Source organism: Ctenopharyngodon idella, chromosome 17, assembly GCF_019924925.1.
Source record: "Ctenopharyngodon idella isolate HZGC_01 chromosome 17, HZGC01, whole genome shotgun sequence".
NCBI lineage: Eukaryota > Metazoa > Chordata > Actinopteri > Cypriniformes > Xenocyprididae > Ctenopharyngodon > Ctenopharyngodon idella.
Window position 1 is genome coordinate 1,988,125 of NC_067236.1, and position 15,543 is coordinate 2,003,667.

A 15,543-nucleotide genomic window follows, 5' to 3' on the forward strand; every position below is an offset into this window, starting at 1 on the left:
TAATTTTCTGTTCTTGATTGATCTTTTTGTTATAATTTTGGCAACAGAAGAACTGTTTAATGAGTGATCTTGACATGAGTCCCTATAAGTCGTTCAATTTGACTCTCATGTGCTGATGTAATATAAATTATAAACTTGACAGGTGATTTTTATAAAATGTAGTTTGATCACTATCTTCTCTGTTGTTTAAAAGATTAAGTTAATTAACAAATTTTGATAAAATGTTGTTTAATTTTTACATGACTTGTTACATTTAATGATCCCTTAGCAGATTTTGATTTGTTTTTTAGTTTTAAAATTGACAGCTTGCTTTACAAAGTTTGCACAACATTCATTTAATCAAAATTTTCCACTTAAGGCTCCAGGACACATCATATGTTAAACTAAAAATCTCTATTCTGAAACCAGTTAAACTTTAAATTCTGCAACAGATGGTTTTATGGTTATTTGACATTTGTTTATATATAGTTTATAGTTGTTTATAGACTGATAGACTGAATATCAAACTCAAACATCTTCAGTGATGGTAATTAGGGATATGAGCATATGAACAGCCATAATTGTTTCAATAGTGTTCAAGTACAGTTCAAATTCCCCTAAATAATACTTAATTATTGTAATGAAGTACAATTATTCAAGTACTTTACATGCCCGCTAGGCTTTATTTTGATGGACACATAAAACATGTTTGAAAGATAATGAACAGCTGTTGTGGAAGGGAAGCATTTTTAATTGCTCAGTAAACACATCATAGGTGCAGTAAATGAGTTAGTGTTGTCATATCGTGGACTTACAGGCCATATGCAGAGTTGACGGCCAGGCTGGTGATCTGTTGTGGCGGCTCCCCGCTGACCCACACCAGCTGAATGAGCAGCTCCACCTGGTAACCCGGAGACTGTTTGAGAGGAGAACTCCTGACCCTGGCCAAATAGGACACAGGACACAATTAACTATATGCTAATACAAACACAGACCATGTCATTCTTAAGACTCTCTCTCACAGACAGACATTTGAGCAAAATAAATATGATTCACATCTTAGTTTATGTTGTTGGAAAGGCCATTTCATCAACATGTTAAGTTTTTTTTTGTTGTTGTTTTTACATGCCGTTTAGGGGCGAGTAAATCTGAAATAGTTTGTACTTGAGACAGGGCACGTTATCTCGCAGGCCGTCAGAGGAGTTGTTGCTGCTGGTGGAGGGGTGAGACTGAGGCAAGCTGGTTTGAGGGCTGGATGAGGTTCCTGGGGTGGAAACGGCCGATGCCTGCTCACCTCCGCCCTCCGGAGATTCCACTTCATTCAGTTCACACTGCATACGCACCTCCAGCAGCTACACACCAGAAAAAATTTCATTATATCTGCATATAGATTTATATAAACATATGCATAGATCCGCATGTCTATAAACGGAGATCCAGATTTCCATACATTTAATTAATCTTTCTCTTTTGTTCTATAAATTATTTGGAGAGAAAAGAACAGATTTTGTTCATTAAAAAAAATTATCTATGCAAATTGTGTAATATTTTAGCATCTGCCTGTCCTCATCATGAACTGTGAGATACAGAAATGAATGATATGGATAGAAATTATATGGAAAGACATTAAATATATTAGCATGATCTCATTGGGGTATTTTTTAGAAATGATTGTTGACTTTAGACGTTGACTCAACAAATTACTTTATACAGTATATTTGCTTAAAAAATTATTTATATATATTATTAAAATGTTTTAATAAATTAAAAAAAAAATCTCCTGTAAAGTGACTCATAAAATTCATTTATAATTGAGCAATCTCTTGGGGAGCCTTAATATTATATAACATTCCTAATCAGGACCCCGACAGAAAAATATGTTCCAGGCATGAGGATGAAGGAGAGTTTTACCCGCTATTAAATACATTTGTAATATTTATGTGAAGCTACTTCCATGTTAATTTATTCAGTCCTGCAGTGTGAAACCTACTCATTAAAAAACAAGGTTTTTAGGATTAATAAGCATAAATAAGTGAGCGCTTTACTCATTTGTGTGGATGCAGCATATGGTAGTCTAACTGCTGGAAATCATGTGTCAAAACAACTTAATGCTTAATGAAATATCCTGCAGTGTGCATACTAAACTCCACTAAAATGGCTTTAAACAGCATTTTTCTAATTGCATTATAATCACCATGCCGTTTTTTAGGACCTCATATTAATATTAACCATTTGTCACATAGCAGGACCATTTAAAATGAACTCAAGAAATTTAAAAAACGATTAAAAGAGGTAAAGAATGTAAATCAAATGGTGACCAGCTACATTATCTAAAAATACCTTAAACAAATATATGCGTTTTAAACTAATATCTTGTTAATTTGTCAACTACACATATATACGTCCTGCATTAAAATGGGTCAGACCTGGACCACTTCAGTGGTGACTTCCTGTTTGCTGAACCTGTAGACTATGACATGAGCCGATACTCCAGCCACACAGAGCACACGACTCTCTGGACACCAAGACAGGATCTGGATAGCAAAAGGATCTTCATCCACAATTTCAGTGCTGGATTTCTCCTCTTTACCACGGGGCTTCTCGAAGACCTTTGCTGTTTTCAGCTTATACAAAACCTGCAGCATCACTGACAGAGCCAACAGAGAAAAATTCATAAACAATTATCTTTATTAGTTGTTGCTAATCATTTTAGCTTTAAATGAATTATTAGCAGATAAAAATCTGCAAACTTTTTTTTGCATTTTCTGAATTTGGGGAGCATCTGCAGAATTCTGCAAAATGGATGTAGAGAAGTAAAAATATCTTAAAATCTGGCTCAGAGTGCTTTACTCTTAGTAGTTGAAAGCAAAATCAAATTAGCCAAAATATTTATTTAACAAACACACACACACACACACACACACAAATAACACTGTGAATGATGGCTGTTCCGATTCTTTGGAAATCTGCAGAACTTTCCTGGTGCAGATTCTGTGTGCATCTGATTATTTCTATTTTTCCAACTCAAAACATTTCCATAGAATCTACATGTGACATAAAACATAAGTGTTTGTTTTCTGAGACAAACTCACATGCTGAGGCATCCCAAAACTTGATCGATCCATCAGCATGCCTGTTGTTTCAGGAAGAAAAAAAGAAAACAATAACAGCCCTGAAATACTGGCTCCAAATTGAAAAGTATTTCCCTTCCAACAAGTATAATAGGTTTCCCTCTCTAATCCAATTGTTAAATGTGAATAGGCTTCGGTATAGCAAAGAGTTTATGTATGTGTGTGAGAGATCACTTACCCAGTGATGATGATCTCTGAAAAACTTAGTGTTCCCTGGCCCCAGTTACCTCCACTTACTGGCCATTCCTGCATAAACATAGGTTTGTATCAGTCATTTAGATCTATCCAATTTTTTTTTTTTTTTTTTTTTTAAAAAGAGGACCTATAATGGTTTTTTTGAATTTTTAAATTTTTTTAGTGTGTAATGTTGCTGTTTGAGCATGAATTCAAAGCAAGATGGCGACACGAACAGCCACCTCTGTGTGGAGCTCTCCAGTTGTTTTACTGTGTTTGTTTGTTTGCCCTGTTTTTTGTTTTTCTTATACAATCAGTTTCACCAGGGATAAATTCGGCAGTATACGCCACCCAATATTTCACCAGTTTTCAACTAATCGTACATTTTGCTGGACATTTTAGTTGGAGGGGCAGGAAGTGCAAGTGTGGGAAGCAAGCCGGCACGCTAGTCAAGCTCAGACAGCGCGGTTCTAAAGCCAGTATCCATCTGGCGAATCTCTGCTCCTTACCCAACAAAACGAATGCACTTCTTCTCTCCCGAACAAATAAAGACTTTTCAAACTCTGCTGCTCTGTGTTTCACAGAAACCTGGCTGAATATCACTTCCACGTGCAGCTTTGGAGCTCTCTGATCACTGTCTGGTTCATCTTATACAGACCTAAAGGCAGAAACTGAAATGAGCTAAACCTGTAATAAGGACTGTAAACAGATGGACTAATGAAGCAGAGTGGGATTTACAAGCCTGCTTCAAATACACTGATTGGAGTGTTTTTGAGGCTGCTGCCACTGATCTGGACAAGCTCACGGATTCTGTAACATCAGTTTCTGTGAGGATATGTGCATCCCTGCCAGGACTTTGTCAGGCCAGAGAAGATGCCTACAGGAACAGGGACAGAGTCTTGTTTAAATGGGCCAAATTCATACTGACAAAGGAGTTCAGAGTGGCTAAGAGGAACAACATGAACATGAACAAAAAGCTGAGAAACCAGTTTTCAGCCAACGGCCCTGCATCAGTGTGGAAAGGCCGGGAAAGACATTACTAAGACACCACACCCAGCACCGTATTGAATCAAGTAAGTTTTATTGCAGGTTTAAAAAATCCTGTCTCACACCCCACACCTGTTCTGACCTTCTCTCCATACTCCCATCAACACCTCCAGCAACCCCGTCTTGCTGGACCCCCTGCAGTTTGCTTATTGTGCAAACAGGTCTGTGGATGATGCAGTCAACATGGGACTGCATTATATCCTACAACATCAGGACAAACCAGGGACTTATTTGAGGATCCTGTTTGTTGACTTCAGCTCGGCCTTCATCCCAAACCTCCTCCTGTCCAAATTAACCCAGCTCTCTGTGCCCACCTCCATCTGTCAATGGATCACCAGCTTCCTGACAGATTGGCAACAGCTAGTGAGGCAGGGAAATTCTCATCCAGCATCCGCACGATCAGATCAGCACTGGTGGCCCCCAGGGGTGCATTCTCTCCCTACTTCTCTTCTCCCTCTACACCAACTACAGCACCACAAAAGACCCCTCTGTCAAACTCCTGAAGTTTGCAGATGACACCACACTCATCGGCCTCATCCAGGACAGTGACGAGTCTGCTTACAGACAGGCGGTTGAAGAGCTGGCTGTCTGGTGCAGTTATAACAACCTAGAGCTGAACACGCTCAAAACAGTGGAGAAGATTGTAGAATTCAGGAGAGACACCCCAGCATTATTCCCACTTGACATTATAGACAGCACTGTGGCAACAGTGGAATCATTCAGGTTCCTGGGCACCACCATCTCTCAGGAACTGAAGTGGAAATTCCACATAGACTCCACTGTCAAAAAGGCCCAGCAGAGACTGTACTTCCTTCGCCAGCTGAGGAAGTTCAACCTGTCTGTGTCTTGTCACTGTCATTCTGTTTGTGCTGTGGAAGCTTCTATCACCAAAACAAATTCCTCGTATGTGCAAACATACCTGGCAATACAGCTCTTTCTGATTCTGATTCTGAAAAGGTCTGTTAAGTTACAAAGCACAAAGTCACTCCAAAGGAAGTTATTCTCTATATAAGTAAACACTGTTTCTGAACTCCCTGAAACGAGTTTTCTTCCGGGAACGAACATGTCACAATATTCCTCATTTAAATAATTCCTGCCCAAGGCATACACAAAATAAAGAGGTGAATCCTGGTTGAGTTAGCAGTGTGTTGGAACTCGCGGTTATGATAAGGTGCTTTACATTTCCCAAACATGTTCGAAGTAGTTGACCAATCACAACACACTGGTCCAGCTGACCAATCAGAGCACATTGCGCTTTTCAGAAGGAGGGGCTTCATAGAGACCGGAACTAAAATGAGTGCTACTAACAAACTGGGAAGAGAGGAGCTGCAACAATGTAAAATATGTGAAAAATATATATATATATATATTTTTTTTAACATTCAAGCATGAAAACCTATTCTAGTAGACTATTCTATTCTAGACTCCCCACAAAAATCAAAACTTTGTGAAAGGACATAATAGGTCCTCAGCGGAGGGCAGAATGTTACCTTCTTACTGAAGCCCTGTCTTTTTTGTCTGGAGCCCACAGAGTAAAGCGCAGGAATGACTTCAGCAGGACAGTCCGCAAAATATTCGCAGCAGGTCACCGGAGACTCGTGGATGGACAAAGGATATGGATTCTCAAAGATCGGATACCTGCACAAAGAGCTGTTTAGAAATCAACTGTGCACAAACAATTAGTGTCTATCACATTTGGCATTTATTCACCCAATTTGTGCAAGGTCAATAACAACCAAATCCTTCTCCAGCAGGACAACAACAGCATAAGGATCCTGGAAATCTGTGGAGATACAGAAGGAATATTTATTTTAAAACTTAGATAAGATATCTTTATAAAATACCATTTATTTTTCCTTATTTATTTAGTGAAAAACTATTAGTGGAAAATTATGTAATAACTAGATTTTAATTGCATTTTAGTGCTTGCATAAATGTTTAATCTACTTTGCAATGACTGTTTAGTCCAAATTATAGCTCATTAGATAAAAAATATATATTTCATTTATCATATCACCCAGCCAAACATACAGCACTTTGCCTAATTCTCATTAGTTTGAGAGATTTAACTTAAGTTTTAACTACAATATAAATATATATATATATATATATATAAAATACATATGTATGTATATATGAAAACAACTAAATAAACTTTAAATAAACTTTTTTGTTGTTTTTATAGGCACTGTTGAGTATACAGTCAAAGTTATTGGAAAATCCAGCGATAGGTGGGGCAGTGACTTGCCGTTTGGATATGGGGTTTCACACAGCGTAAGGAAATCCACTATGGGGTAGTCCATCTCCAGCACCGCAGTGCTTTTCCCATGCATCACAGTCAGACAGGCTCGCCTACCCACTGTATCATATGACAAACCTCCACACAGTATCATGAATGGGTCCCTTAACAAAACAAATGAACATATCTCAATTTTCCATGATGCAAAGTGAAGCCAAGCCGGAAGTGAAACAAATTAGTGCTTCATTCAGAAGGAGTGGAATGAAGAAAATGATTAAATGCAAAACTAGGCTTTCATTTACAAAATCTACTGTCATATTAGCTTTATGTTTTATGTCAGTCCTCTGTAAAACATCTTGTCATCTCCATAAATAAAAACAGGAGCCAGACAGTCTCTCGCAATGCAACGTTGCACAAGTCTCAAACCAATGCATCATCATGCTCTGTTTGCTTCCTGAATGCAACCCTGAGTTCAACTTCCACCCAAAGCCTTACCCTGCCCTGGTAGTTTTGTACTCCACTTTCAAGATGGGTTTGCATGGCTCCGGCTTCTTTCCATCCTTGGGCTGTTTACCTGAGAGAGAATGTTGCATGTTAAACAAGGAGTGTATATAAATATGCCTTTACATATTTTTATTTCCTTTTATCTTTCCACTTTATCTCTAGTATCTGTTTTTTTATTATTATTATTATTATCATGGTAACCACGATAAATTAAGGTCCGGAATCTTTAAGCACCTCATGGTTTGTTTTTGATTCAGGAGTCACAATATGATTCCAAAAAATTATTCTTGTTACATCTTTCATCAACAGTGTAGGGACACAAATCTTTGACACATTAAGGTGGCTTGTCCCACATGTCCCTTATTTGAACAGAATTATTAATCTTTTTAAAAATAACAATAATAAAAATTTATGATGATTCATTTCTGTGGACAGATTCTGAGTTTTTGAGAAACAATCATGATGCATTTGTTAATAGATTGTTTTGTTCCACCTCTATTAAAGGGTCAGTTAACCCAAAAATGAAAATTCTGTCATTAAATACTCACCCTCATGTCATTCCACACCTGTAAGACCTTCGTTCATCTTCGGAACACAAATTAAGATATTTTTGATAAAATCCGATGGCTCAGTGAGGCCTCCATTGACAGCAAGTTAATTTACACTTTCAATGCCCAGAAAGGTACTACAGTTATATTTAAAACAGTTCATGTGACTACAGTGGTTCAACCTTAATGTTATGAAGCGACGAGAATACTTTTTGTGCGCCAAAAAACACAAAATAACGATTTTATTCAACAATATCTAGTGATGGCCAATTTCAAAACAGTGCTTCATGAAACTTCGAAGCTTAACAAATCTTTTGTTTCAAATCAGTGGTTTGGAGCATGTATCAAACTGCCAAAGTCACGTGAACCATTTAAATTTCGAAACACTTATGACGTAACAAAGCCTTGTTTACTAAAATCACGTGAGTTTGGTGCTTCGAACCACTGATTCAAAACAAAAGATTTGTAAAGCTTCGAAGCTTCATGAAGCAGTGACTTGAAATCGCCCATCACTAGATATTGTTGAATAAAGTTGTTATTTTGTTTTTTGTTTTTGGCGCACAAAAAGTATTCTCGACGCTTCATAACATTAAGGTTGAGCCACTGTAGTCACATGAACTGTCTTAAATATAACTTTATATGTACCTTTCTGGGCGTTTGAATGTGTTAATTAACTTGCTGTCCTCACTGAACCATTGGATTTCATCAAAAATATCTTAATTTGTGTTTGGAAGATGAACGAAGGTCTTACAGGTGTGTAACGACATAAGTGTGAGTAATTAATGACAGAATTTAAATTTTTGGGTGAACTAACCCTTTAATGATATGTATATATTAAGTGAAAAGACTATATTATTAAAACTGAAGTTTGTAATTTTTTGGGGATGTTAAAATACATTCTCCTTCCTATGTAATATGCAGTAAAAGCTTTAAGTAAACCATTTGTAGGCTTATTTCCTGAAGAGTATAAACAAAGTGACATCAATGTGTTTGAGAAACCTGTTCGGAAACATTTCCAGTTAATTAGAAATGACAAATGACACACTTCACCTCTACGCTACTTTGATATTTATTCTGTGCTCCCTAAAGCGTTCAACCTAAGGAACTTGGAATGGAGTTTATTTGGGCAGAAGCTTACCATGCGGTGTAATGATCTGGGCAGGCTTGGCTGGAGCGCGTACATTCCATGTGGTAAGTGTGCCATCTGAGTGACTGCACACAAACTGTTTCCCCTCGTGATGCCAAGCCACAGAGTGGATCGCCTACAGGCCAAACAAAGGATGAGTAATCAACCACAAGAGAAACCAGGTCAGGCAAACTACGGTTCATGTGTAGTGACAGCAAATATGAGTCAACATTAATAACCATAACAAAAATAAAATCTTAGTTCTGTTCTGTTCTTCTGGAATAATTTACTTCCTGTAGACTAGAGTTGTTCATTTGAGTACTCTGCACTCCACTTTGGCATATATTTCACCATATATAGCATTTATGTAATTTTATGATCTGAATGACAAATTACCGCCAACAATAACATCACAGCTAATCCTAAAAGCAAAAATATGTACAGTTGTCACTGAAGTAAAGGTTCTTGTGTGAAAGTGAATAACATGCAATTATTATTGTTTTCATGATCAATCACTGCTGTCACATTTGAGTACCAGGGCTCCAGACTAGCATTTGAGAGCAGTAGCACCAGTGCCACTAAGTTCTACAGATGGTGGCACCAGCACCTGCGAATTCAAATGCTTTCTCACTGGATCTCCCAGCTCTGTGTACACTGTAAAAACTTATTGTTGGTTTAACTTAAAGTAAGTTATGTGGTTGCCTTAAAATTTTGAGTTCAGTAAAATAAAAAATTTGAGTTGAAGGACACTGAAGGAGATTGATTTAATCCACAGACACTCAAAATATTACATTATCTAAACCACATTAATTATTTATGATGATTTGACAAAAAAGGTAGTAACGGTGTCACATGATCAAGATCGCCCACGAGTAAACCTGTTCTGAGCTCGCGCTCTGTGTCTTACATTGTGCTGCGCAGCACATATAAGAAGCACGGTGTTGTTTTTCTTTTGTTTCGTTTGTCGTTTGATGTTTTTCATATGCAACAGAAATAGCAGCTCTTATCAGTTGGGCAACATGGTGGTAGCACCAGTGTGACCTAACAAAATTTTGTCGCACCGGCAAGAAAAAAGGTCGCAGTCTGGAGCCCTGTCGAGAGTTTGGAGTATGTCCTACCCAGTGTTGAGGGTAACGCATTACAAGTAACTTGAGTTATGTAATCAGATTACTTTTTCAAGTAACTAGTAAAGTAATGCATTACTTTTTCAATTTACAACAAAATATCTTTTGTTACTTTTTCACATAAGTTACTTTTTCACATTTATTGACTGGCAGCTCTCCTGTCCCCATGTTGAGAGAAATCATGAGTAAGTGCAAAGGAGTTGTGTGCTGTTTGAACATGATGGTTATTGTAGTTCTAGACTAAATGTGAACATGCATTTACACGAAAACATTCAGTATTCTTCAAAATGAATAAAAATAGTGAAATGTAATCTCAGAATTTTACGCAATCCTATAATAATTAACAATATTAAATTACACAATCATACTTTATGTATTTAATCTCACTTTATTAACCAATGACTTTGCTGCTGACCTTCAATGATCTAATTCAGCCATACTAATAAGCAAAAATTATGTCAGATTAGATTTAGAAATAAGTGTATATAACTTCCTTCTCCTGTATTTTACTAAAAAACATAAGCAAGCATTGCCCAGGTGAGAAAAAGTAACGCAAAAGTAATGTAACGCATTACTTTTCATAAAAAGTAACTAAGTAATGCAATTAGTTACTTTTTGAGGGAGTAACGCAATATTGTAATGCATTACTTTTAAAAGTAACTTTCCCCAACACTGGTCCTATCCATACTGAAGACCTTCCTTCCGTCCTTTCAGGGATGTTACTGAAGTAACTGTGTTTTAAAAAATGCACCAAGTTTGTCTTTTGAGACCTAGACCTTAAAATCTGAGATTCAATCAGAATGCAGAGAAGCAACTGTTATCAACAATAACAATGTCTCACCTCGTCATAGTTGTAACGGTAGTCAGCCTTCTTCGATTTCAAGTCCCACAGCACAACTATGCCACACTCAAAACCAATTAAAAGCTGCAAAAAAGAAACATAACTTTTCTGAAATGGTACAAACCAAAAGCTCAAGAAATCTGATCTTAATCAGGAAATATATTTATAAATAAATAAATATATTTAATCTTCGTACTTTCCCTTCGTCCATGGGGTTATCGCTGATATGAACTACAGGTCCAGGGTGAGTCTTTGAGGAACTGTTGAAGAGAAGAAAATGTTTAACAAATAGAAAGGCGGTATGCAGAGATCATGCGTGATGACCTTGTGTAAATATTATACTTTAATTAGAATCTCTCAGATCTGAAGAAAAAAAAAAAAACACAAGAGAATCACTGGAGTTCATGGTGCATATACATGGAGCCCTTACAGTTCAATGGCTTTGTTCCACATGATGACATAGCCTGAGAGGGTGAAGGACTCCACATTGACAATGTGAATGTTCCCTCTTTCCGTGCCCACGTAGAGCCATTTACTCTGAAACGGCAAATGGCAAAACGTGATCCTGCCAAAAGACAAAGAGAGAACTGACCTTAATCAAAGTGAAATATTCACTGTGATTATCTCATACGATGGTGAACATTTGACTGATTTGTGCGTCGTGATGCATTAAGGATGAAATGGCAATAGCAGAGTGAAATCTGAATGAGTCACGGTTGATAAATCAACTGGCATTACTGTGGACGACTGTGCATTACTGCCATTGTTTGTCTTATGAAAGGGACAGCAATCAAGTATATATATGAATTTAAGGACACTTGAGAACACTGTCCTGCCCTCTTGTCTCTGAAAAAACATTCATTTCAACCCTATATTCTGAGTTGGTCTGCTGATTAAGAGAAAATGGAGAAACTCAAATGGGCACTTTGTCCAGGTAAAGGTCAACTTTTGCATTTGCTGAATAAAATGTGAGTGGTGTTTGCCTGTGCAAATCTTGCTGCCACAATGCTAGAGTATTTTGGGTGGTTGCTGGGGCGTTGCTATGCAGCTGATAAGGTGTTTAGAGATAGCATGTTGCTATATGACATGAGCTGGGTACTAACTTATGCTGTGGCCACGGGGGGATCAGAGGCAACGTTATAAATAATTTAATAATACTATTATTACTATTTTTAGTATTAATTTAGTCTTAAAACTATTTCCACTACTACTATTATTTTTATTTGCCCTTTTCCTCGTCATCCATAACTCCAGATAACTTTCAGATAAAAATTGAGAGTGATTTTTTTTTTAAAAATCCAGATTTGTTGTAGGGATGCGCAACAGCGATTGAGTACTCGAGTACTCGACCGTGACAGCGACAACTGATCACGTAAACGATGATCAAAATGTTTTTTGTTTTTTTTCCCCTCCTGATTGGTTATAGCAGCACTTTGGGCAGCGCCCTGAGCTCTGATTGTTTAGCTTGCCACAGCATGCGTCAAAAGACGTGAGAGAGAGTGGCCTCGAAGTCACGTAGTGATGTCTGGCTTCACTTTGACAAGACAGATGAAAATACAGTTCAAAGCTGTGCAGCGCCAAGCTTTTATCTTGTGCTTAAGCAATAATCAGTGATTTTCATATGGTAAAATAACATTTTGGTTGTTCAGAAAGTGCAAATTGAATCCAAAATATTGCTGAAATATTAGAATAAATAAAAAAATTACAATAGTGACAGTAATGTAGCCTAATAGATTGTGAATTTGTTGTGCTTTTGTTTCGTTGGCTGCGTTTTTAAAGCACAATCGGATTTACAATTTCGGTCAAGCTCACGTTTGCATTCGTGAACTTTTTGCAGATGAAAGTTTGTAATAGCTATATTTGATTAATCTAATATAGTATGCGTTCAGATATCAACATTTAACATGCTTAATGCGCTGCATATCAGTGTTTAGTTTCATGCCCAAATGCAATGCCCAATATCTGAGTTATTTGAGACGGTCATATTGCTTTTAGATGTTTCTTTTAAAAATAAATAATTAAACAAATAAAAATACTGATGTTATAATAATGCAGCAGTGCTTTTTTCGTCATATTTGTTCAATGGCATAATTCGTATAATTCGCGTGGGTTCGAAAACGCGCAGGCGATTTATGGAATCACTTAATAATGTAGATGAAAATATAGCACAAATCTGCCATAAACAGAGCATTATAATGAGAAATTTATAGAAATCTATAGTAAATTCTGTCATTGCCCATGTTTCATTGCGCTGTCATGAAAGCGCATCACGGCGGGAGCTCTCTCTCTCTCTTTCTCGCTATAGCGCGTAACTTAAAGTTCACTGGCATTTGCTTGTTTTTTTGCAGATACCAGTTATAATGTTACGTCTATGTTATGTATCTAAGTTATCTGATTAATATCATAGGATGTGTCATAGAACGGGCTTCAGTTTATTGGCATAAAGTCACTCTTCACCTCAGGCAGCTATTCCTTTTAGATGCTTCTTTATTAATAACATTGCTGCATCATAATCATAATCTAACAGTGTTCTAATCACGTGTTCATGTTTTCATAGACAAGTTTTCATGTCATATTTTTATTTTTAACATTCATTTTCATAACAGTCTTCAGATATTTTCATTATTTCCATGACGGCCATGCCCCGCCCCCCGCACACGCCTCGCCCCCCGAGTACTCAATTACTCCTTTTTTAAACCTATCGATGATCGGAATGAAAAATTGCCAAAAATGCCCATCCCTAGTTTGTTGTGCTTGTTGTTAGGGCTGAAAATTTTGGTCACAATCTGTGATTACATATGAATATGGCTATAAAATAATAATAGCCATAGTGTTTATACTAATATATAGTATAAAAATTAGTAAGCATATTAATATTTAGTCTTAATTCCTTCATTTTCAAATGTTAAACCATCAAATATTCATTTTGATGGAAAAAAAACACAGCAGCTTTTCTTCTTGATTCTCAATACAAGTTTGGCAAGATAACTGGCATATGTTGCGTTCCCAAATGCACATTAAAGCGACCAAATGCAGAGCAGATGCAGAGATGAAGTTTGTGAGGAGCAGCATTTATTGAGAACCGAGCCGCTCTGAGACGCTGCAAACACCGGTGTATAATGAACTGCTCACTTTTAAATGAAGAACGCATTGCCAAACTTCACTCTAAAACATGCAGCATATTTATTTATTGTAGTGGTGCATGGTTTATTTGTATGCAGAATGCTTACCTCTCCCGATTAAATTTAAGAGAATGGAGAATGGCTGGAAGTTTTTGCCTCAGATTCCACAAATGAATACTGTCATCTGCCAAAGCGCTAACCAGTGCCCCCTATGGACCAAACGCACACACAAAAAAAGACAGCTCTAAATTTTTTATGCACTACATACTGAACATATTATTTATTTTAAAAGACTAAATATTCAACCAAAAGCTATAGGCAATGTCAGGAAGAGGGATAAAACCAAGAGAGAAAGTAAGAGAGAGGAAATGGCCATACAGATGGACAGGGCAGAACTCACTTCATTGACAAGAAACTCCAGCTGGATGACAGCCGATCCGCTCTCATGCTGGCAGTAACACTCCACCCCTGCTCTGCCGAATCTGCAGGCTTAGTTAAGGTACATACATCTCTGAACACCTCAGAGTACCTGTCAAATGTGCTAAATCCAGAATATAATTATTCTATAAAAATGCATTTCATAATTAAAGGGATATTTCACTCAAAGGTTAACATTCTGTCAGAATTCACTCACCCTCATGTAATTGCAACAACAGTATTTTTTTTCTTTTTAGATGACATTTTAGGCAGAATTCAATACGATGAAACTGGCTGGTGATTTTTCCCACCAAGGGGGAAAAAAAAAAAAAAAAAATCACCATAAAAGCAATCCATATGCTTTTAAGTCATATCCCGTCCCGTCTGTGTGCGGAACAGACTCAAATTATATTATATTATATTATATTATATTATATTATATTATATTATATTATATTACATTACATTTGAACGGAAAATAGCTCCAACTTTCTGACCATGACTCCCCTTTTGTGTTTCAAAAAAGAAAAAAATACAGAGTTGGATTACAATTGAGAGACTACATACTAGGGCTAAAAAAAAAAAAAAAAAAAAATCGATGCATTGTGAATCGAGAAATGATTCTGGATTGATTCTGATATTTTTCCGAAAGCATTGCGATTCTCTCTTGAATCGATTCTGAGCTTAGTTTTTTACCAGCAGATGGCACTGCGTGCTTTAGAAACAGCCGTGCGTCCAATTCCTTACACACACCACTTAAACTTTCTATAAATAATCATTCATAAAGTTTGAAAAGGTTGAAGCAAATTACAAGGGTGTTTGCATTAATCTTGCGTCATAAAAGCATTCTGAGGTGCAAGTACATTCGCAGGCCTAGTCCATACGTACACAGGTATTTTTATAAACTGCGTTTTTCCTCCTCCGTTTAAATAAAATAAAATCTTGTCCACATGAAAACGCAAAAACACACTATGAAGCGCTGTCAAGAACATGCCAAACCAACAGGTGGCGATATAACCCTAACCATAAAGCCATGTTGGCCAATCAGAAGCCTGGAAATTTTTTTATTACCGATTCTGGTTCTGACGTCACTAGCCAAAATCTCTGGTTTCACCGCCTACATGACAACACTGCAACCAGAGTTTTTGAAAATCTTCACACTGGCAGGAGTTTTCAAAAAAGTTCAATTTCAGTGGCTGGATACTGCGTTTGCGTGTGGACGAACGGCCAAACCGCATAGAAAAAGCTGCGGTTTTAAAAATACCTGTGTTTGTGTGGACTGGGCCTCAGA

General features: G+C 37.1%; 1 protein-coding gene across 5 annotated transcripts in view; it reads right to left on the minus strand.

Annotated features, from left to right (window-relative positions):
• The window catches only part of stxbp5b (syntaxin binding protein 5b (tomosyn)), a 60,593-nt gene that overhangs the window by 26,553 nt on the left and 18,497 nt on the right, over positions 1–15,543 (minus strand). For all 5 annotated transcript variants that reach the window (XM_051867585.1, XM_051867588.1, XM_051867587.1 and 2 more), the window contains exons 3-17: positions 14,236–14,317; positions 13,944–14,044; positions 11,144–11,278; positions 10,910–10,973; positions 10,714–10,797; positions 8,761–8,884; positions 7,066–7,144; positions 6,580–6,734; positions 6,042–6,114; positions 5,822–5,969; positions 3,289–3,356; positions 3,072–3,112; positions 2,406–2,626; positions 1,144–1,331; positions 795–920 (exon numbers count right to left, since the gene is read on the minus strand). In XM_051867585.1, coding sequence (XP_051723545.1) covers positions 795–920; positions 1,144–1,331; positions 2,406–2,626; positions 3,072–3,112; positions 3,289–3,356; positions 5,822–5,969; positions 6,042–6,114; positions 6,580–6,734; positions 7,066–7,144; positions 8,761–8,884; positions 10,714–10,797; positions 10,910–10,973; positions 11,144–11,278; positions 13,944–14,044; positions 14,236–14,317 — 1,689 coding nt within the window. The remainder of the gene's footprint in view (positions 1–794; positions 921–1,143; positions 1,332–2,405; positions 2,627–3,071; positions 3,113–3,288; positions 3,357–5,821; positions 5,970–6,041; positions 6,115–6,579; positions 6,735–7,065; positions 7,145–8,760; positions 8,885–10,713; positions 10,798–10,909; positions 10,974–11,143; positions 11,279–13,943; positions 14,045–14,235; positions 14,318–15,543) is intronic.